Source organism: Dermacentor andersoni, chromosome 5, assembly GCF_023375885.2.
Source record: "Dermacentor andersoni chromosome 5, qqDerAnde1_hic_scaffold, whole genome shotgun sequence".
In the NCBI taxonomy this organism is placed as follows: domain Eukaryota; kingdom Metazoa; phylum Arthropoda; class Arachnida; order Ixodida; family Ixodidae; genus Dermacentor; species Dermacentor andersoni.
Genome location: NC_092818.1, coordinates 74392811 through 74417758, shown reverse-complemented (window position 1 = coordinate 74417758; position 24948 = coordinate 74392811). Strand labels below are relative to the sequence as shown.

Genomic DNA, 24948 nt, shown 5'->3' with positions numbered 1-24948 from the left:
GTATGATTGTAGAGACTAAAGACGTCAATGCCTCTACGGTTCAGAAGCTCATCACCAAAACTAACAACGCTATTGGGCTCATCAGAAGAATTGCCAATAGACACAGGGGCCTCAAGGAACATAATCTCATCAAACTCATACACGCGTTCGTCACCTGTCACTTTGCATACGTTGCGGCAATGCTCAATTGGACACGATCCGAAAGAGACAGACTGAATGCCCAAATCAGAAAGGTCACCAAGCAAGCCCTCGGCATTCCAACCAGCACCAGCACCAGCAACGAGAAGCTGGGGCACCTGGGCATGCACAACACCCTGGAAGAAATTGCCGAAGCCCAGCAGCGCGCCCAGCTTGCTAGGCTTTCGACGACGCCTCCGGGGCGCACGATCCTAGAGAAGCTAGGCTTTGCACAAGGAGACATAGAAAAAGACTTTGCGGACCTCCCACGGGACATCCGCGCCAGGATCACGGTCCGCCCTATACCCAGAAACGTACACTCCGAAAACAACAGGGGCAGACGACAAGCGAGAGGACAATTCCTTCTTAACCAAGCCTTGGCGAACCGTGAACGCTCAGCTTTTGTGGACGCGGCGGCATACACGGGAAACGAAGCTTTCGCAGTGGCGGTTGTGGACGGCCGCGGATCCACAAGATATGCAGCCACGGTAATTGCAAGGAAGCCTGAACAGGCCGAACAGGTTGCGATCGCTGTTGCGCTCACCGACGACAATCTTTCCCATATCTACAGCGACTCCATAGCCGCTATCAGAGCTTTCCAAAAGGGCACGGTCTGCGCACAGGCTCTCAAAATTGTTTCAAAGAAAGAGATTAAGAACCACTTCATATACTGGTTCCCGGCACACTTAGGACCAAAGATCGGCGACGTCCCCAACCTTAACGAGGAGGCACACGAGGCTGCGCGCGCGCTTACAGACTGCGCGGCTTCACCCGACCACTCGGAGAATAAAGACGCGCCCACTACATACAGTGAAATCACTAAACACTACTACCTACAACGCAGACAATACAGCACGCCACACCGCACGCTCACTCGAGCTCAAGCGGTTACACTCAGAATGCTACAAACAGACACATACCCCACTCAAAACAGATTACACCATATGCCTGAGCTCTACGACAAGTCTTATGTATTGCACCAATTGCAATACATCCCTTAACGTTTATCATTTACTCTGGCCGTGTTCGCAAGCTCACGTAAACTACGAACAGGACAAGCGCAAGTTTGAAGAAGCAATCCGGAGCGAAGAACTCGCTCCCCAACTCTGGGCCGTCCAGCAGGTCCACGACGCCGCCAGGAAACTCAACCTCCCGGTTCCGTCGTGGGAGACGCCCACTCCATGAGAGCCCAAAGCTCTCGTGGCCTGCAGGACCTGAATAAAGTTGATTTCCTTCATTCCATAATAATAATAATAAAAGTGCGATAGAGGAGCCCGGTTGTCGCATGACGCGTTTCTCGTCATTCGCCACGCACTGACGCGCCATGAGTCCCGGTGCTGTACACGCCTCACATATAACTCGTTACCGTATTTTTTTATTTTTTTGACCAGTGCCTCTAACTGTACCTTGGCTATGTGCCAAAAGGTGGTGCACAGCGACCGCTTGTACTAGAGTTACTGTATATGCTACCACAGGTAGCATATACCTGTGGTAGCATATATACCTGTGGTACCTGCTACCTGTGGTAGCATATATAGTAACTCTAGCTTGTACAGTAACAATAATAAATAGTAACTAATAATAACAGTAATAGTAACAGTAGTAAGAAACAGACCTCGAAGGCAATGATTTTGCTAATTGCATACGCCAAAAGTCATGTAGTTTCATACAATTACATATATATTGTACGAAACTTTATCTCAAAGGTAACCTCTAGCGTCATAGCCGCAATTTTTTAGCAGCATATCAATTGACTGAATCCAGGCAGAGGCGAGACTAGACCAGACAAGCCTAATTTTTTCTGGTTTCTTTCTAATCGTCTGTCTTTCACACCAACGTCTCCTCTTGTTTCAACGGTGTATTAGTGGCTTAAGATTTGCTTAGAGGGAGGACTGTCGTGAAGTTCCTCGAGTCCTCTCAATTACTCGAGCTAGATCACTTCGAGAGAGGTAGTCTGGGTGTTTCGGAACTCTAAACAACAAACGTAAGTATACACGCGCAAGTAAGTCAGCTCTTCGGAACTGATATCAGTAGTCGTTTTTGCATTGCCTTCGTTCACGACACTTGTGTACGCAGGTATTGTGATGGACCCTGCGCTACTGAAAGAAAGAGATGCATTTAAAAAGAGGGCCATGGCCACTCCTGTGGTCGAAGCCCGAAAACGCGACCGCGATTCATCGGCGGGAAACGCGGCATCTCAACCAAAGAAAAAAGTCAAACCACCGAAGCCAAAAGGTATCGTAAGTCTTGTGTTTCTGCGTTCTAGCCGTGGTAGTAATATGCTTTCTTTTTATTTCAATTCTAGACGCGTACAACTACAAGACCACTTCTGGGGGCTCACAGTACAATTTCAGTGTCCTAGCCAAAATTGTGAAACACATGAAGGTAAGCAGTTCCTGGTGAAAACTGATTTATGTTTTTATTTAGTACATACTGCAGACCACAAGAAGATCCAAGAAGGTACATCATAGTAATTTACTGGAATCAATGCCATGTATGGACATACACATAATAGCAAAAATACAATTGTCAATACATTAGAACAGTGCAAATAGCGTCGAGAATACAAAAGATACAGGTGTATAAAACATACACAAATAATGTAAAATAGGGTGCAGTAAAAATATTACAAAGGTAAAGAATGGTGACACACACACAGAAATAATATAAATGACACAGTATAAAGTATTAGTTGTCAATGCAATGAATGGAAAAACACCTTATAGCAAAAAAATTGAATTATCATGACATTATAAGAGTGGTGCAGTTAGAAATGAAAATTCGGAGGACACAGGAACAAAAAAAAAAGCTATAGATATATATACTGCTGGGTGTGTGTCAAATGAGGTTCTCTGAGGCGATTCCACTTAATTATTGTACAGGGAAAAGAAGAAAACTTATAGATTTCATTATGTGCAGCATGAGTTAGTGAGTGGGCCCTGTGATGTCTTGTGTACTGTGAAGATGAAGGAGTTAAGAGGAAGCTTTAGCTCGGGCCCAACTCCGACGCGGCCTATTCAAATACATGTAAAAACGCAAAAACGTTTTTCTGAGATAACCCCTGGACCAATTTTAATGAAATTTGTTGCTTTTGAGAGAGAAAGTTAAATTCTAGTGACTGTTGGAAGCGGAATTTTGATTTAGGGTTTGAATTTTGTTAAAGAGATTTACAAAATTTCAGAAGTTTGAAAAAAATAAAAGCACGAAGTTTACAAACTAATAGCTCTGCACCAAGAACAGATATCGCGGTTCTGTAAACGGCATCCATTAGATCATTCAAAGCGGACAAATTTCATATGTCATTTGACATCTTACGTGAGTTTGTTACGTTGTTTACGAGGGTTCTGCAAAAGTTGTAATTACATATCAATAAATTTTTTGAGATTCATGTATAAGATGTCAAATTTGTCCGCTTTAGATGTGCTATTAGGTACAATTCACAGAATTGCGATATCACCTATTCTTGCTGAGTTACAGAGTTGTAAACTTGATAGTTTCGTTTTCTGAAAATTTGCGATTTTCGCCAATTTTTAATAAAAGATTGACGACCTAAATCGAAAATGTGAAACCAACAGTAACTAGACTTCAAGTTTTTCTTTTAAATGCAACAAACCCCGTCAAATTTGGTGCTGTGGTTGCCGAGAAAAACGAATTCTCTTTTTACATGTATTTAGATAGGAGCACCCGAGCTAAAGCTTCCTCTTAAATATGAAGAGGGGTTGATGCAAAGTTATGGTTAAGGAGCAGGTAATGAAACTCAAGGCTGCAATTTTTTATCCTTCGGACTTCAAGTGTTCCAATTTTATTAGTTATTTATTATTATTTTATTAGCTCTGTAGGTTAATCGATTGTTTCAGTTTTAGAGTAAGTAAACTACACTGCTTTCCATTGAATGCATTCTAGTTTGTTAATGTTCTGTTTAGTATAAGGGTCCCACTCTACAGAAGTGTACTCGAGCTTTTACCTGACGTATGTAAAAACATGTTAGCAGTTTCACGTTGGGAAAAATTTCTAAGCTCTTTCTTCGAGAAACATAACTTGCGAAATGGGAAGAGCAAATGTTATATATACTCTGTTTCAGTAGTTCTGTGCAGCAGTGTGCAAGCTACAGGGTCTGTTAGCGGCGAGTTCTGCAGTGCTGGCAGCGTCGCTAGAATTGAGACTGCAGCTGCGCATTGAGATCAGCTGTTTTGATAGCAGAGGTAGAAAATTTGTTCCACATAAGCTCTGACACCTAAAAGGCGTGCGTCTTCGAGGAGAGTTGGAGAGACGGCTGAAGCGGAAGGTTCAGAAGCAGCACTCAGCCAGCGTGTTGCACAGGATGGTAGCACCATCTCTTGATCCTTCTTGTAACATCCACTTGTATGTGGTGTGCCCGCTAACATTCGTAAATGCAGCTGTTTTCTGAATTAGAATTCGTGCATATTTATTGCGTTCTTTCCACACTGTTCCAAGCACGCTCAACACCATTAGTTCCTTTTGCGTAAGAGAGCAGCTTGGAACGATACCACAGAAGCAAGTCTGCAGACGCCATTTTTGTGAAAGACAAAGCACTACCCAAGAGGGAGTCCTCTTCAATGTTGTGGGTGTGCCGACTATACATATGAATTTAGCCACTGTCAAATCAATTAATTATTCATGCTTTTAAATGCAAGGTAATAATTGTACACAGTATTTCATTATTTATATTTTATTTTCTCTGCACGTTTTCATTCAAACAAGTGAACAACTTTATTTTCATTGTCATAGATGCTCAATAAATATCTTATTAAGGAATGAAGCAAAATCGTGCAATAAACCATCGGCAATTTCGTCCACGGTAGAATTTCCAAACAGGCGTACCATGTCCTCACACGACGCCCCCTAAGCGGCTTGAAAACCCTCGTGTGGACCCCCGCTCACGCGGCTGTGCCCGGCAACGCGTCGGCTCGCAGTTTGGCTAGAGATCTCGCGCGCCGAGCCTCGTCCGCGGATGCGGACGGCGTGAATGAGGAGGAGAGACACGAGGAACCCTGCGAGACTTATCATGAAATAGCCCATAGGTATCACTTGAGGTGTCGCGCACTCCCACCACCGGCCAAGCAACTCAATAAAACGCAAGCGGTCGCGTTTCGGCGACTTCAGACAAACACATACACACACCCAAAGTACATTAACAAAATCACAGGGGGCAAGGAAAGCAACCAATGTAGGCTCTGTTCAGAAACAGGAACACTCACACACATAATGTGGGAATGCACCTCGCTCCCGTTCTCTCATCCCCCCATCAGCAGCGAGACTGACTGGACAGCCTGGCTCAGTTCCGGGGACGTCGACCGACAGCTTGAACTGGTGGACTGGGCAGAGAAGGCCAAGCAGGCCCAGGGCCTTACTTGAGCCCAATCCCTCAGCCACGTCCCCCTTTACCCTTCCCCCCTTTCAATAAAGTTTATCACCACCAACCACCCTACTACCTGTGGAGAAGCTTCCAAGTAAGCAGCTGCCAACAAAACTACTTGTCAAGGCCATTTAGTCGTCCACCGGGTTCAGAACTGTGGCATGACATCTCACTGCGCAAGAATCTGTGCCCATGGGGTAGCATAGCCTTGGCTCTGCAACACGGGGCTACTGAAACATAATATATGTGTAGACTCCAGGAGAGAGTGTTAGCAATAGTTAGGCCAAGGTACTTGCAGCTATTAACCTGCTTCAATCGCTCCTAATTTATACTTGTACTCCAGAGGACAATTTTTCCATGTTATTCTCAAACACTTTTTTTTGGTGTTGATATTCATGCCGTATTCATTGCATCAGTGCAGGTTGTTATCTATATTAGAATTCAGTTCATCTTGATCACACAAAGATTTAATTTCACGGAACACCAGAATTTCTGTTCTAGCGGTAACTACACTAGCAAGGTCGTTAATATACATAAGAAACAGCAGTGGCCCCAGAACACTATTCTGAGGCATACATGACGTGGCAGAAAGAGAACTGGAGCAGTTTCAGCAACTGAAACAAATAACCCAGTTTGAGAGGTAATCTGTAATCCACACAATTAGTATAGCCAGAGGATATACTATTCTTTGAGTTTGACCCTTTATTGAATAAATCCATGAATACTGTGTCAATCTGGTCATTGTTGTCTAATGTTTTAGAAAAGGTATGAATCAGTGTAATTAACTGTGGGATTGCTTAAAAACCCTTTCTGAAACCATGCTGTAAATTTATTAATACTGAGTTTTTTTTAGACATTTGGTAATATTGACACAAGGTGTGTTCAAATCCTAAGCGCCAGCCATCTCCTGCGCCCATCCAGTTGTTTACAGCTACGTGTGAAAGATAGCAGCAGTGAAGCAGCAACACGTCCTCACAAGGCATGTGCATTTGGAACAGTGTGCCATCAGCGCAGGGCACGAGAAAAAATAAGTGATGTGGAACTCTTGCGAGAAGACTGTGTACATTGGAGCAAGACTATCACTTAGCTGTTTGTTGGGCAGAAGTTCGCTCAATGAAAGCTAATTAAAATACCTTTACTCAACTGTGTGTTACAATGCTGGTGGAGGTGTGGGTACGATTTCAAGCCCTTCTCGAGTCGGAGAAAGCAGCCCATACCCACGGTGACTCGGACCCAACAAACTCACTCCTGTTCACAAACGCAGCAGTCGTCGCTTACGTGGTGAGCCCCCTGAGTTGTTCCCTTTGTCGGATTCTATCGGAGCACCAACAGCTGTTAACGGAAATGCTACGAAGATGGCAACTTGGGTCACGCCAACTCGCATCGTAGTGAATCCGCAGATGACACCAGAGCCTTTCAATGGTGCCACATTTGAAGACACAGAGGAATGCGTAGTTGCAGCTGACTACCTAACTCGATATGCTGAGACGGTTTCTTGTCAAGGGAAAGCGCAGTCAAGTTGCTGAATTTTTTGTCAGTAACGTAGTACTATGGCATGGCACTCCTTAAGTTCTCATCATGGACCAAGGAACCATATCTACTGCCCATTTGACACAGTCTATTATGAAATTGATGCATACCAGTCACAGAAAAACCATCGTATATTACCCGCAGGCAAACAAACTGACTGACCAACTCAACAGAATGCTGACCGATATTGCCACTATACGTGGACTGAACACGGGACAGGATACTACCATACGCAGTGTTTGCATACAATACCACTGTGCAAGAGACGGCTCGAATGACACCTTTCCAACTCATTTTTGGTCAAACCGTCGCCACTGCTGGTGCAACACTGCATTCATCAGCAACAGCAAACGGATGTGCATTGATACAACTTTCGACGAAAAGATGTCCAGTACGCACCTGGAGACAGAGTATGGGTGCGGACTCCCGCACAGATGCGCGGCCTATCCGAAAAGCTTCTTCATAGTTATTTTGTCCCTTATATGATAGTTCGCCAACTGGGCCCTTTGAACTAAGTAATTGTTCCAGAAGGTCCAGTAATCTCATCATGACGGCGGCATCGGACAGAAATCATTCATGTTGTCCGAATGAAGCCATACTACAGCAGACAATAACTGTTTCAGCCAACAAGCATTGCGAATGACAGCCTGGAAACCCTTGCCTTCTTTATAAGCATCGCGACAATGCACTTTTGGAAGGGAGACAATGATAAAGTTGCCTCTAATTACATGCGCTAGCTGTCTTCTGTGCCCGTCCAGCTGTTTACAGCTACATGCGAAAGATAGCAGCAGTGAAGCAGGCAACACGTGCTCACAAGGCACGTGCGATCTGAGCAACTTGTCATCAGTGCGGGGCACATGAAATGAAAAAAAGAACAAGTGGTGTGCGGAACTCTTGCAAGAGGACTGTGAATGTTGGAGCAAGGCTATCACTTAGCTGTTTGTTGGGCACATGTTCTCCCAACGTAAACTAATTATGATTAGCTGTAATATGTTCAAACAACTTACAACATGTGGAGATAGGGTGGTGACTACTTTTTTTAAAATGGGAATAATGCAAGCAGTCTTCCAGTCTGTCGGTAATTTTGCTGACAACAACCAACTTCGAAAGTGCACGAGGAATTTTGCAATGGTTTGTGCATAACATAGAAGAAAAATATTCGATCTATCAGTACTAGGGATGTTTTGGAGCTAAGATTTAAAAGTGGTGAACCGATGTCATGGTAGAAAATGAAGCCAGCTTGCGACGGGTGAAAAACTACTGCACTTAGCATTGCACGAAAAGATGGGTCAGAAAACACATTGTGAAAGCAAGCTTAAAGTTCTATGCTATGCTTTTTAATTCATTGATTATTGTTTCATTAAATGATGGCTCTGTTGCATGGTTCTTGCCATCACTAAAAAATTTCCAAAACTTATTTGGGTCATTTCTTGAAAAATTTGGTAATGCCATTTGAAAATAATGGTCATATGACTCAAATGCTCTGCCGTGTGGATTGCTATATAACCATTGGACATAGCCAGACTGTGGATTTTTCTTTTTCTTGCTCTTTACATTTTATGCTCTTAATGAATGATATTGCCCAAGGGGTACGTTCATGTATATAATCTTGTGCTTATTTGGAATGAAGGTGTTTAGGCAGTGTTGGCACGTGCCAGTAAACCTTTTCCACAGAGTAAACACATCAACATTTTCATCAAATTCAACTAAGGCAGTTTTTATATATTGTCAAATGCCCCCTACAGCGATATGACCTGTATAACGAAGTATTGATTATGTCCCGGCCGAATGCCTATCTTGGATATGTATTGTGACCGCCGCTACAATAATGACCACTATAAAGAATTTTCCTGTACAAAAAAAAAATTTAGGTGTCTGCAATGGCGTATTTATTGCTTTACAACAAACACCACGTAGCAGTTATGCAACTGCCTTCCACAGACATCACAGAGGTATGCTCTGTGCATATGCTAACGACAGTGAAATTGGTGCTCTTCATGAATGTGCCGATATCAAAAGTAGTTCTGCTGCACTGTTCCAAGAATCGCTCAACTCGTACGTTGCTTGTTGTAATGCATCAGCAGGTGCAGCTATTGATAAACATATCGCAGTTGATGACAGCATGATGTTGCAACTGTAACTGACGACCAACAACATCTTCAAAGCCATCTAGGGTGGAAAGGGCTCAATTGTCAATGAAGGCAACAGTGATAAAGGCCCTGTACACGAACTAAAAATTTCGATGGCAAGAAAAGCGATAGCAGCATTCAACTGCCTGCAGCTTTGCTTAGCGTATCTCCTTAATTTCGCCACGGAGCATGCTGTGAATCTCGGTACAACAAGGTTGGCTGCCGTCACACATTCTATCAGGCAAAGTGGGCACAAAAAACAAAAAAATAAAAATAAAAGGGAGTTAGCAACACATTTCACATTTTTTGTATGCACGTTAAGTAAAGGTTGCCTTTTGTATGTTATACCACTTGCTTAATTTAAGGTGGGAGAGTTATCAGAAGTGGAAGATTAGGAATTGTATCATAATTATTAACTAATTAATAATATAATAGTATAATCACCTACTTCTGGTCATTGTCTTTTGCACATTTTTGCTGTACTGTAATGAAATTGTCTACTGCACAATTAAGAAACATTGGTCATTATGGATAACTAGTATTCAGCTGTCTGATGTACCACTGGAATTGTAACATTGTCAACATGGTGCTCAGGGAACAAAACAAAAGAAACTGTCGAGCTATTTGATTTCACAGCTAAAATTGGTAAACACAGAAGTTCGTCACTCATTCTGTATATTGAAGACACTTCATAATAATTTCAGGCCGGTGTAAAAGCAGCAAAATGAGTGCATTTGTTGTCTTGTTGTTTCTCTGTTTTCACACTTCAAGCAAAGGCACTTGGAAGGAGACACGCACCCATTGTCGCTCGAAGAGATTTTGGACGAGACAAACCAGTTGGACCTTGGAGCACGGCAAAAGCACTGGCTGTCGACAGAGGTACTTCGTGTTTTTACTCGACAGCTAACGAGTTTTTGACCCGTTGGCATTTGTAAACAGATTGTGTTGCTTAGTCTCATTTGAACTGCATTGCTTAGAAGGACACAAAGATTAAATCAGACTTTGGCTAATTTCAAATTCGGAGTTCAAAATCTGTACACCACATGGAGGAACCTGGAGGCTTACGCAAAGGGTTCTACTTAAATTGAGGACGACGCAACGAGCTATGGAAAGAAGAATGATAAGTGTAACATTAAGGGATAAGAAAAGAGCAGATTGGGTGAGGGAACAAACGCGCGTTAATGACATCTTAGTTGAAATCAAGAAAAAGAAATGGGCATGGGCGGGACATGTAATGAGGAGGGAAGATAACTGATGGTCATTAAGGGTTACGGACTGGATTCCGAGGGAAGGGAAGCGTAGCAGGGGGCGACAGAAAGTTAGGTGGGCAGATGAGATTAGGAAGTTTGAGGGTCAACATGGCCACAATTAGTACATGACCGGGGCAGTTGGAGAAGTATGGGAGAGGCCTTTGCCCGGCAGTGGGCGTAACCAGGCTGATGATGATGATGATGATGATGATGATGACACCACATGGCCTTCAAAAATCAGCTCGGAACCTTCTGCTCTGGTGTCCCCTAAATAGCCTAATTTGAAACTCTAGGGCACAAAATCTCCCCAGTTGCTGTTACACTCGCTCATCGTTTTCTCCGGATTCCACTGTGCTCTCTTCAGCATTTCATGGAGTGAAGGTATGTGTTGAAACAATTATGCAAGTTGGTACTCTGTGGCCTAAACACGTTACTCATGTGCAGGCCTTGCAAAACAACCCTAAGCTTCAAGTGACGCTAGACGGCAAGTACTGCTTCCGGCCTGCCTACAACCTCAAGGATCGCAAGAGTCTTCTGCGGCTACTAGACAAACACGACCAGCGGGGCCTTGGAGGCGTGCTGCTGGAGGATGTGCAGGAATCGTTGCCCAATGTGGAACGCCACCTCAAGGCACTGGGCGACAGTGTCATCTACGTGGTGCGCCCTGTCGACAAAAAAAAGGTGCTCTTCTACAACGACAAGTCCCTGCAGTTCAACGTTGATGAGGGTGAGTTGCCTGCTTCTCATCTTCCTCTTCATCTCAACGCTGCTTTACTGCTTCTTGACTGAACGGTTGTAATGTCATGGTCTGCTTGCTTTTGCTTTGCACGCATTGGAGACAATTGCAAAAAAAAAAAACTACAATAGTTCGTTGGGCCTGAAAAGCAATGCAGCGAGCAAGCTCAGTGCATATGTTTCTTGTAAGCGCTGTGCTTGCTGATCAGCAATCTGTTTTTCCGTAGTACGAAAACTGGTTTATGCCCTGAATGCCGTGGATGCATTGCTGTCCTGTTACAGAGAGACATTCAAACAGAGACATCAAAAGCTTTCATCGTTGTGTTGGGTATATAACTGCGTGAACATGAATGTTGTGTTTCTCGCTTGGGCCTTTGATCAGTGTTGGTGAGAGATGCTATGGTGAGCCATGGCTCCAAAGTGTTGTTTGTGCAGCTGGCTACCGTGTGTGTCATCACATGTTGAGGTGTAAAGGGTACACTAAAGGCAAATACTAAGTCGGTGTGGACTGCTAAATACCATTTCAGAAACCTCGCTGCATTTTTTGCATGCCATGAAAGGACAGTTTACGAGAAAATTTTGTCTGTAGGGTCCGATACCTTTAGCGCAAGTCCAATTGCCTAGCTCCAAGTAGGGAGTGGTGATGTTACTTGCGCCATCACTGCCCTTTGCTGCAATTGGTGAGTAAAAGGGTGCCCGACAGGGTGTGCTACGGTTTTTTGCTCAAAACACAAATGCACGGTCATGAAGAAACCGAGCCAAGACAGACCGTTGGATTCGTCGCTGCAGCTGCTTTTGGTCAAGTGGTGTGGATTGTTTGGAAAAGCCCGCACATGGTAGTGGCATTCTCTGCTATTTGCAGCTCATGTGAGTTTCGTGAGACAACAAAACCAGCACAGCAATACGCAATAACAAATTTACTGAAACAGGAATGCATGGACAGAGTGGACATAATGAATACTTTCATCCACCCGTGTCATTGCCAGGGGTAACGCCATCATCATCAGCCTGTTTTATGTCCACTGCAGGACGAAGGCCTCTCCCTGCGATCTCCAATCACCCCTGTCCCGGGCCAGCCGATTCCAACTAGCGCCCGCGAATTTCCTAATTTCATTGCTCCGCCCAGTCTTCTGTCATCCTCGATTGCGTTTCCCTTCTCTTGATACCCATTCTGTAACCCTAAAAGTCCAACGGTTACCTAACCTGTGCCTCACATGACCTGCCCAGCTCCATTTTTTTCTCTTGTCACTGAGCAGTTTTTTCTGAATTTCAAATAGAACTGGACAAGTAATTTTCTTTAACCTTATAATGCAATACAACGATCTTTCTATTATGGGTGGGCGAGTACTAAAGACAGAATTATAATGAGGGGTGCCTTTGTCATCAGGCTAGTACTTAAATGTCCCGGGGGAGTCTCAAATCGTGTCGTGCATGTACCTCAATTTCTCTATTACTGAAGCTTTTCTTACAGTGATATTGGTGCCTTAGACGTTCTCAAGCATTAATCGATCACTTTAGCTTGACTCAATATTTGCCTTTAGTGTCCCTTTAAAAACCTGTCACGATATGCAAGCTCTGGCCTCTCCAGAAACTTAACACCACCCTGTGCTGGGGATGCACATTGGTGGCACAAGCCTACCATGGTGGGTCGTGCTCTTGGGAAGAAAGGGTGCGACACAACGATTCATTCAATAAAGCAATTTATTGTTTGTGTATGAAAACCAGCTGCAGTTTTTTGGAGAGACTATGCTAACGAATCAAAGAGCGTTAACTCCCCAGCCCCAGTTTTGAGGGCCATGAATCTGCACCTGTTCAAAGTAGTAGTATCTGCTAGAAGCATCGGCTCTGCAGATTGTCTAGCGTTTCTGTCTATATGCTAAGAGAAAATTTGGAAAAAAATAAAGGAATTTGAAAGCACTTGTGATACATGTTGTGCATATAGTGTTCACTGGCCTGTTTGGGAATCTCCAGACTTTGCATAAGAAAGCACAGGTGTGCTTTCTTAGGTGTGCTTTCTGTTTATATATAGGCTGTCCCAGCTAAATATAACCAATGTTTTAAAAATGACTGAGTGTGCTAGGGGCTTTGAACTCGGTGGTGTTGATAATTGTGCAGCCTAGTCTGTGGTATTTTTTTTCAAGGTCAATTAATTAGTATAACTCATTACTGAACTTTCTAAATTGAAGTGCCTCTACGAAAGTTGTAGATCACATTTAAAAATGGCCAACTGAAGTGTTTGCAACTAAGTACCATTCATGGAGCTTTCTGTACTTGCCTTTAAAGAAAGGCCGCAAAATACAGGTAAACCTTGACATAACGAAATTCTTGATAAGGCGATTTAACTTTCCTAACCCGTTGTCCATATAACACTATGTATTTAGAACCTCAATATAACGAAGTTTATATGCGATTTCAATATAACGAAATTTCACTGTCGCTGCAAATGAATGCAGAGACAATAAATGGAAACTTCCGTGGACTCAGATGGTCAAATGATAGAATCACAAGCGGCTGCTTGCAAACGCTGTGGGGTTCTCACCCGTGCTCTTGCGACAAAGGAACGACAACACAGTAGTGCAAACAATCACAAGGGCATTTATTGCACCCTCCATATACTAATGTCTGCTAGCCAAGTTGCTATCCACAAAACATGCATGATGGGCGCATGACAAATCGCAGAAGTACAACTCACCGCGACCTGATAACGAATGAATATGTTCGCCCCATGCTGGACACCAATGTCTGGTCGTTCGCGCGTACGGTCACGCGAATGGTGGCACGTTCAAACGAGCGTGTTCGTCCATTCCGGGGTAGGCCTCGCAAGACGGTCTCGCAGAAGCATGGATCGGCGCACGCTCAGAACGTCCGCGCCGCTTGCCGACCCCGAACCAAAGAGGAAGAGCCTTCTCCTTTTTGCGCCCAAGTAACCTCACCGTGAGAAACACCCGCGCCATCTCTCGTACTACCCTGCAAGCATACTGACCGCCGCAGTCAGCCACGCGGCTAAGCCGAATTACAGGTGACGGGAGCTATGTGAGAAAACAGCATATCAGGGGACGCGAGAGAACCGTGCATCCCCACAACGCATCTCTCAAATAGTGCGTCGTGCAACAAGAGCAACCGCCGATGTTGGGCTGCACCTTCTTCTGTATAAAGTACAAGTGCGATAAGGTCCTATCGCGTCCCGCGCACTGTGTGCTTTATGTGCAAGGGTGAGACAAGAAAGATGGTGGGTTCGTGAGTGCAACCTTCCCGCGCGAGCAGAGGGTAAGAGGGGGAGGCAGAGTGGTAGGTAAGTTGGTGCATGTCTCTATTTCTGGTACGTGTCTCGGCCTTGGCTGAGTAGCGCTTTAAGTGTGGATGAGCACATATGCAGCCGAGCACCCTGCTTTAGAGGCAATCTGCCACGTGTGCAAAGCGTGGATGTGCCGAGGTGGCATGGCATCATGTAAGCTGTCTTCTCGCATGTTTAGTATTGGAGCTTGCGTAACCTGGAGTTTCGGTGACTCGTTGGAGCGAAAGGCAGATGAAGCATTCTCTCCAAAACGTAGCTGGCTTTGCTTAATTTGTAGCACTGAGAAGATAGCGTCAGCGTACGTGGCATGAAACTGTATCATTCATCGCCGTTTCCGGTGGCTGCAAGATGCGTGCCAGCAACTGTCGCTAGTAAGATGTGATCGCGAACGAATAGAAGAACACGACAATTGCATTTTCCTTCCCATTTAAACAGTTCTGCGGTCCACATTTACTCATGCCTGAGCTTTCTTTTTTTTCGTTGTTGTTGTTGTTGCCTTATGTGTCTGGGTTTCATTCCACAAGTGGAGTGAATATGTTTATGTCACGTCAAAGTGCGATACACCTTCATCACTGTCGCTCGCTCTGTGTGCCCACGACAACGGTGCAATTAAGCGGCACGGCCGCACTCATGTCACGCAATGTACATTTTCGCGTGCAGTAAAGCTCCATGTGGGCCAGGCTTTGCTTCCTACAGAAGCCTGCTTGTTTTTGATGGCGTGTCGGCAGTTGCTGGCACATTCCTTGTGGCCACCACAAGCGCCAAGTCTGTCCTGGAAAGCACTTCAGAGACAAGTGTATGTCATTCCCTTATCAATCGTCTGGAAGCACTGAAATAGTGGCGCTATCGTGCAATTGTTTTTGTATTTCACAGGCTTTCTTTGAGGGCAAGTACAATAAGCTCCATCAATGGTACTTTGTTGCAAACACTTCATTCGGCTATTTTTAAATGTGATCTACAACTTTCGTATTGGCAGTTTCTTGCTGAAGCCAATATCTTAAAAGTTAGGCAGGCAATTAGTTTATACTAATTAGCTGACTTTGCAAAATGAAAGGAATACCGCAGACTAGGTCATGCGATTAGGTCTAGGTCAACACGACTAGGTCAACACCACTGAGTTCGTTTCAGCCCACTAGCACACTCCGTCATTTTTAAAACTTTGGTTACATTTAGTTGGGACACCCTGTTGACAAAGTGCCGGATTTCAGTACTGTTTGCTGATATTATAGCTGACAAAACCTGGGTTGTTTTAATTGGCGTAAAGTAGTAGAACACGATAACCCACAATTCTCGTTCAGTAGAACAAGGCCTGTATATTGAAATTTAAAGTTCGGAGTCACTGAACATTAACATTCTGTAATATTAATACCACAAGTTTACAGACTTGGTGATTAAGCAGCTTTTATTTAATACCACTTGCTAACACTCCGGTAATCTTGTTGTCACTTTGCTCGTCAATGTTGTGTGGGTGCATGCATGTGTGTGTGAGTGAGAGAGAGAGATAATGTGGCAGCTCAGAACACTTGCAGTTGAATTCAACACAACTACAAGCTCGCGGCATGTCCACTTCCATGAGCATGAAACAGCATGCTTTTTTATAAATTCATTTTCAAAATAAATGGGTAGTTTAAAGTTTTGAAGAGTGGTTCATCTATCAGTTTGTTAAGCTAGGGGCAGCGTACGTAATTCTAGAATGCCATTTTTTGCAACAGATCAACAGCACCTACAGACCACCTCATTTTACTTTCTGTCATTGTCTGTGCAGAGTTCCAAAAGCTTTGGAGAAGTGTTGCTGTTGAAGGTATAGATGACCAGAAGATCGAGGAGTACTTGCAGAAACAGGGCATCACATCAATGCAGGACATGGGTGTCAAGAAAGTGGTAAGTTCACACAGCTAATGAAGCGCAGTCAAACCCACTTATAACAATATTTAAGTGTTATAGCCGAAACTTGTTATAACCAGGTTACACAAGAATAGCAGAGGGGACAAACATTTTATTTAGACAGAAAGACGCTTTACCCGTTTTAACAATGCCCGAATGTAACGCCCTGCAGGGGCGTCTATGTAAGCAGGCGCTTGGTGTGTTGCGACACCACGTACCCGAGCACACGAGGGTTGGCCTTCCCGCATCTAACCGTGCGCGGCTTAGCCGTGTCCGGGGAAAAGGGGATCCTCGGGGTTGAGCTAATGCCAGGTGTTTGGACCGTTTCGGCCCCTCGGCGTCGGCAACACACCTCTTTGGCCTCGGCTTCACGTAGACGGCATCCCCGGACTGACCCGACCGTGGGAAATCGGCAGTTGCCTTTTCCTATCCTCGTTCTCACACCTTTCCTGTCTCCTGCTCTCTTCTTCGTTTTTCCCCCTTCCTGGTGGCTAGGGTTAACCTTGTGTGGCGAACCACCCTGCGTTCTGCCATATTTGCTTGTAGTTATGGTGTACAGCTGGAGAGGGCAGAAATTGCTTGCAATCTTCTGCCCCGTCCCCATGTTGGGCTCCGTGGTGGGCGGCTGCCACTGTGGCCGAAATACAATTTTTTTGTATGGCTCCCTTTCAAAACTTGATCGTCTTCGGAAACGAGGGCGGACCAATGTAGCAGCTGAATTTTTCTTAAGAAGCCAAGAAGTGTTTCCAAAATTTCATGTTCTTCATAGCAAACAAATAGACAATCCTGCATGCACCATAAACCCCTTTGTTGTGTCTAGCCCTAGGGCCAGGATACAAGCTATCCAACTGGCAAGCGGAGACCTCCTTTTAGAAGTCGGAGACAAACCACAACACCTCAGAATTCCAAAGCTTGTGTCATTTGGGGACATCCCCGTTACAGTCTCAGCACATTGCTCCCTCAACACTGTATACGGAGTAATATCCCAAAACAACTTCCTGAACTTGACAGAAGAACTACTTGAAGGATTGAAAGAACAAAATGTGACTAATGTCCTCAGGATAAATATCAGAAAGGACAACAAAGAAGTGCCCACAATACACCTGGTTCTGACATTCACTTCCCACAAGCTCCCCGATACCATCAAAGTAGGCTACATTAAGGTAACTGTAAGGCATTACATCCCCAATCCCAGAAGATGCTTTAAATGCCAACGATACGGCCATGGCTTGCAGAGTTGCCGTGGCCGTCAAACATATGCAAGGTGTGCCTCAACTGACTACCCATCCGATGACTGTGAAGCTGCACCCCATTGCGTGAACTGCAAAGGGAACCATGCAGCATATTCCAGGTCGTGTCAGGCCTAGAAAAATGAAAAGGAGATCATAAGCATAAAAACTAAGGAAAACATCAGCTTCAAAGAAGCGCGGAAGCGATTTCATGCGGATCGAGACACCTTCTCTTTCTCTGCTAAGACAAACTTTGCCGATGTGGTGCGCGGGGGCAACACACCACACCGGAATCCCGCCATTGCCCAGGCAACGCCTGAAGCAAGGCTAACCCCCCCCCCGGCTGGCACAGCAGTAGGCAGCCTACAAGGCCTCTCCCCAACTGGAAAGGCCCGAAACACCCACACTCGCGGTTTCACACGGAGTTCTAGCGCCTTAAGGGAGGCAATGGACACAACTCCAAATTCGGCCCCGCTGCCGCGGAGACACAACTCCCTTGAAAAAAAGAAAAAAGAAAAAAACCCAATCATGGCTCCTGAAAGTCAAGTAACCTAAAACCTTTTAATGACATCCTCCAAAATAATGAAACATGGCATTCCTAATACTTTGCGACTGCCGAGGACTAACCAAAAACTACAGTGACATAAAAGATATTTTAAACTCATTTTCTCCTGTGGTTTTATGCTTGCAAGAGACGAACTTAGGACATCAACATACAAACATTTAGAAAAAATACGAAGTCTCACCTCGACCGCGAGCAAGCCAATAGACTCTTGGGAGGAGTGGCAATTATAATAAAAAGTGGTGTTGCTACTCGTGAAATCAAGCTTCAGATCAAGTACAAAGCAGTAGCGGTCACTGTTCTTGATTTTAAAACAATTACCGTATGTCTTTATATCTCCAGCCACACCTCAGTGTCTCACTACATGATCTAGAGGGGCTTTTTCAGCAGCTACCAGAGCCATATCTGGTAGTAGGGGATTTTAATGCTCACTCATCTTTTTGGGGTAGTGAACAAACAGATTCTAGGGGCCACACTTTAGAAGATTTTATCCTATGCAGTAATGTCTGCCTGCTAAATACAGGCAAACTAACCTACTGCTTGTTAAGTACCAGAAAAATGAGCGTTTTATACTTATCTTATTGTTCATCATCTGTTTATGCTGATGTTAGCTGGGACATTCTAGATAACCCTTATGGAAGCGACCATCCTGCCTGTGATCATAAACCTGTAAACTACACTACCAGTCATCCCTAGTAAACCTCGCCATATGGAAGTTACACAAAGCTGACTGGGTTCTGTTTCGAGCGGAGGCCGCTCTGGAAAAAATATCGTTTAATGATTATAATGTTGATCAACTAAACAAAATGATCACAGCCTGCATTATCGCTGCTGCACGCCTTGCTATTCCGCAGTCCTCTGGGGTAGTTCAACAGAATCATAAGGTATGGTATACGAAAGAGTGCAAGGAAGCAAAGCCTGGGGTATATTTCGTAGGTACCCCACACACAAGAATCTTACAAATTTCAAAAAGGCAAGAGCTCAAGCCCCTCATATTCGCCGCAATGCTGAGAAGACTTCCTGGCAAAATTACGTATCATCCATTAAAAGTTTTCTACCACATCGAAAGAAATGTGGGAGCAAGTTCGCAAACTTAGTGGCAGCTTCTCCCCCTTCACATTTCCTTTTCTGAGAGCACCTGGTACACAAACAAGCATTGACAAACAAGCAGACATATTAGGTGAACATTTCTCTGAAGCTTCTAGTTCCTCACATTATATACACAGTCATTCTTAAAATACAAGGACACAGCCGAAAAACAGACTTCCAACAACTGGTGGTACCAACGAGCTGTACAATAACTTAATTATACTTCAGGAAGTCCACAAAGTACTGTACGCCGGTAAACAAACAGCTCCCGGACCAGATGAAATTCATTATGAAATGCTGGCCCAACTTTCCGAAGCCGCTGTAGAAACACTTCTAAAATTTTTAGACAAAATATTGGAATCAGGACAAATACCAGAAGCTTGGAAGAAAGCCTTGATTGTACCTTTCGTAAAACCTGGAAAACCGCCAACCTCTGTTGCTAGTTACAGACCAACAGCGCTTGCAAGTTGTCTCGCCAAAGCTTTTGAAAGTACATATACTAAATATTAGGTTAATGTTCATTCTACAGTCCCGGAAACTTCTTGACATCCACCAATCTGTCTTTAGAAAAGCATGCTCAACGGTAGATCATCTCGTTCGTGTTGAAGACACAATCCAAGATGATTTTATACATAAACAACACCATCTTGCGGTCTTTTTCGACCTTGAGAAAGCCTATAACACCACATGGAGGTTCGAAACGTTACACGACCTTGTAGACTTTGGCATCCGTGGCAGGATGCTCAAATGCCTTAGCGACTTTCTGTCAAACCACTCATTTCAAGTCTGTCTCGGTGCCACTTTGTCAGGGAACTTCATTCAAGAAAATGGTGTGCCACAAGGGTGTATTTAAAGGGACACTGAAGTGAAAAGTGATTTCTTCTGCATCAGTAAATTACCATTCTACAACAACAAAAACACCACTCTTACAACGATAAGACGTTTGGTAAGCCAGAAAAAGTGCAAGAACGAAATATGGGTGCCGACGCTTACTTAAGTTCCCGCACCTGGGGGCTGTGACGTCTTGTATTTTGATGGCATCTTCTAGGGCCTACTAATTATATATAGCGGTACAGATTGACTACATTGTGTTCTAAAGGAACCAAATATTAAACATGGCAAGTTTCGGGAACCTTTATTCAGCCAACGCGGCCCAAATGCGAGAACATACTTTGGAATCCCTGACGTCACGCTGACGTACCGGCACTGGGGTTTCGGTGCGAAATTCAAATACTGATACTTGGACCTCCATTTTCTCATCTAATAAACAAACTATTTTTTTTTAATGACTGTCTGCAGGGTTCTCAAACAATGCTTCATCAGAACTGATTTATTTTTTGCTTGAGTGTCCCTTTAAGTACAACTCTCTTCATTGTTAAAATGAACTCCTTGGCCAAAATAATGGCAAAGTCTATAATGTTCTCAGTCTGTGTAGATGACCTTCAAATAGCATGCACATCCTCCAGCTTGTCAACATGTGAGAGACAGACACAACTAACATTAAAAAAACTAGCGATTTGGGCGGACAGAAATGGGTTAAAATTTTCACCACAGAAAACATTCGTTCTCCTTTTGTCTAAAAAAAAGTGGTTTACAGGTTGATCCCACCCTGCAGTTAAATGAAACAGCACTTCAAGTAAAACAGGAACATAAATTTTTAGGCATAACTTTTGATCGAAAGCTCATGTTCCTATGTCACATAAACGCGCTCAAGAAAAAAGCTTCCCAATCATTAAATATACTCAAAGTGCTCTCACAAAAACATTGGGGATCTGATAGGACATGCCTATTACATATTTACTGCTCCGTCGTACGCTCTTGCTTAGATTACGGGTGCATAGTTTATGGGTCTGTGAGACCATCGTACCTTAAACAACTGGATCCAATACAAAACTTAGGCCTGCGTCTCCCAATTGGTGCATGCAGGACATCCCCTGTAAGCAGTCTTCATGTAGAAGCTAATGAATAGCCCCTCGCAGACAGACAAACCATGTTCTTACGTGCTGAAGATAAGATCCCTACCAAAACACCTCTATTACTGCATACTTAGTTACGAAGTGTACATCCCAAACACTGTTTAGCAATGAACCCCAGTCAATCAGACCGTTGCTGCTACGCTTTGAAGACACATATGTCAGGAATTAGAAATATTGGATGCCCTACCTGAAGTTGCTCCACAACACGATCCATTGCCACCGTGGTATAGCGTTCCTGTTGTTTGTGACTTTACATTCACGCACTTTAGAAAAAAAAAAAAAGAAACCATAAGAACATATATATTACAAGAATACCTTGCACTAAAAGAAAAATACGCAAACTACACAAAATTCTACACAGACGGCTCATAACCAGCAAGTCATGTAGGAAGTGGTGTAGTACAGGGTAATTGGAAAAAAATAGTAAGGCTGCCGACTATCGCGTCTATTTTTATTGTAGAATGCTATGCTGTATGTGTAGCTGTAAGGAAAATGAGCGAGAATATCAAGAACAGCACAGTCTATACTGATTCTCTCAGTCTACTCAGGGCACTGCATTCCAGAAATGCCACTGCACCCTTAATTGGCAGTATCATACACAACATAGAAAAAGTCACTATACAAGGACACACAATAATGTTCTGCTGGGTCCCAAGTTACACAGGGATAAAATGGCAATGAGAGAGCAGACACATGGTGTCGCACAAGCTCGGAGTAGTCAAATAAAGAAAGTGAACATTCCTCGTAAAGACTGCATGAAGTTAATATACAGTAAATTGAAAGACAAATGGCAGAAGGCATAGGAAATTGAATTGAACAACAAACTACACTTGGTAAAGCCCTTCAGGGGAATGGGAGTCATGCAGGCACCATCAACATTTCATTGAAGTAATTTTGTGCTGTCTACACATCGGACACACACGTCTTACGCATAACGTCTTGTTGACAAAACAAGGTAAACCTTTGTGTGAAAAATGTGGAAGTGAGCTACAGTCAATCACGTTTTATTATTGTGCACAAAACTTGAAAAACTGAAAAAAAAAAATGTTTACCCCTTTTTACAATAAAAACATTCCCTTTCATCCAACATTGCTTTTAGGTGAAGATGCACTTGTAGATAAGTCAGGTGTTTTTAGCTTTTTAAGGGAAGCAGGTATCTTAGAAAAACTTTAAATTCCTACGCTGTGCCTTATTACGTAGTGGAACACCTCAGCCAACTTCTCATGACTGAGAAGAAAGCTGAGGTCTTTACTTAATTTGTTGGGATCCTCGGGAGCCTTGCCCAGGCAAGGACTCACCGAGGTGACCTAACGTCTTTAAAAGAAATGATACCCTGTGTTTTGCGCGTAATAGCCTGAGTTGCTTATGCGCCGCTAAACCCAATACAATACGAATGTAACAAAGAGCAGCTGCCCCAGCCTGTGCATTGTGTGTGTTCTATGGTAAAAAAAAAACTGTTTACTACAGTGTTACCATGCTGCATAATTGGCTATAACAACTAAATCTGGCCACTGGATATCCGCATTGAAAAGAAAAAGAATACAAAATCCAGGAAAAGAAAAAAATAGAAATGCCAACTTCGCCACTCCGGTCCAGTGTAACAAAGCCCCCCCCCCCCTTTCCTGCTTTTTTTGGGGGGAGAATTTGGCATTCTTTTTTCTTTCAGAGCACACACCCCGTGGCCAAATTTAATTGTTTTAACTGATAAGATGGCATGGGAGCTTCGTAGTAAGCAGTTTATTTTACCATAGAACGTATAAAAAGTTGACAGTGCATCAGCTGCTCATTGTTATATCTGACATATTGTTAAAACCGGTATTGTTATAAGTGGGTTCGACTGTGGATCTATCTATCCTGCTGTGACTGAATGAATGCTGTAGAACTTTTTCAGAAATGATTTCGTTTCTACAATAGGTCAACGAAAACTGGTATGGGGGACCATTGCTGTGTTGATCTTGTGTGATTCTTGTCCCGGCCAAATTTGATGCAACGTGCTGCATACAAAGTTCTGGCAGTCATTAGCTGATGTTTCTGCATTTAGCGGAATGCTGGATTAAATTAGGCACTTAAAACATTTTCTCACTAATTAAGTGCTTCTATATGACGCCTGACCTTACATGTGTATTTGCTGTGTTCACCAACTGCCCACCAACCATTTGTAATTAACCCTTTTTCCTGACTATAAGTTGCACCTTTGTATAAGTCACATTCCCCACTTTTTTGCAAGTTTCGAAAAAAGAAAGAAGCTTAGTATACGAGTCGTACTGCCGTGTAAAATTGACCTATTCAACTCGGTGGGCATGATCAAACGCAGTAAAGCACGCTTGTACACTCATTGCAGAGATGCTGCCTTACCTATTTCAGGGCACTACATTTCTGTGAACAAAATTTTTATGGGCCACATCCGAGCTAATTACAGCAAGAACCTCAACCAGCACTCCTCTTAGGTGCAGAAAACGAACATTTATTGCACTTCACTCAAAGCCATTGAAGGCCTCATCTTTCCACACAGTTAAAAAGTTCAGCTACTTCGGCTGGCTACATTGCTGAGTCACCGTCATTGAACTCTGCATAACTTTTATAAGACATCATAGGTCTAACATTGCGTCTGCAGGATGGCGTGCTCAGAAAATGGAAAGCAACTCTCATATCGATTGTGCATGTGCAAGCATGCATGGTTTTATGCATATAGAAGTTGCATTGTTGTACAAGCTGCACCGACAAAAATTTGAGGGGAAACTGTGACTTATAGTCATAAATGGCAGTCTTTTCATAAAAGAACTAAGGCCAGAGCAGTGGTGCACATTCTGGCGTGGTTGTTCTCTTGAAGAGTATGTATGCTGCACTTTGGCAGGCAAAATCCAGCTCCCAGGTCAATGTAGCATGCTGTGAGACACTTTACCTATAGGCAAACTTTATCTGTAAGGCACTCTCAATCTTGCCGAGTTTGACTGCACAAACTTGTGGATGGCAACTTGCAGTTTTTCTTTCCTTACTTTCGTTACTGCAGAATGTTGCCCAGAAGCGGAAGAAGCCGTCATCGAAGAGGGCGAAATCGTTCAAGAAGCACAACGACCACATGGGAGACATTCTAGAAGATTACACTGACAAGTAGATTTTATAGATGTTAGGAGTGTACATATGACTTGTAAATTTTCATGTAACAATTCTGTGAAGGAGGGCTGTAACATAATGTACTGTCATTCATGACAAGGAGCTAGTAAAACAAAGGTTGCTGGCTGCTGCTGAGATGCACCATGGCATACTGAAGTCAGGGATGTTTGACATTAAACCAAAAGGTGCTCCCAGCTGAACTGTGTTGATCTGTCTTTTCTTAGTATATTCTTAGGCTATGATCTCTCGATAAAAAGTTTCCTTTCTGTCCTATCTGTGTTAATTTATTAAACGCAAGAGCATTTCTTTGACTACTCTACCCCACTTTGGTTTGCCTGTCTGGCTTTAATACGATCAGAGGTTGGTATCGCCACCCATGCGTGTATTCTCTGGAGTGGCACATAAAGGATTAAAGGGACACTAAAGAAAAATGTTAAGTCAAGCTAGATTGAAAGATTAGGCTCTGTAATATAGTGAATTCATCAATCGTAGTCAGAACAGAGCTTTTGCTAGCAAGAAAATTTTGAAAATGGAAAATTGGAGTAGCACCACTTATTTTGGAGTACAATATTTCTCCTTTGTTGTTGGCATTGGCTGATTC

At 43.5% G+C, this 24948-nt stretch overlaps 1 protein-coding gene across 1 annotated transcript; it reads left to right on the top strand.

The window, feature by feature from the left end:
* The first annotated feature begins 1931 nt into the window (after positions 1-1931).
* On the top strand, positions 1932-24617 carry TfIIEbeta (transcription factor IIEbeta). The gene is made up of 7 exons (XM_050178073.3): positions 1932-2161; positions 2254-2412; positions 2483-2562; positions 9985-10092; positions 10908-11190; positions 16259-16374; positions 24244-24617. Exons 2-7 carry the CDS (start codon positions 2262-2264, stop codon positions 24346-24348), a joined length of 843 nt encoding a protein of 280 aa, XP_050034030.1. The 5' UTR covers positions 1932-2161; positions 2254-2261; the 3' UTR covers positions 24349-24617.
* Positions 24618-24948: the final 331 nt, after the last annotated feature.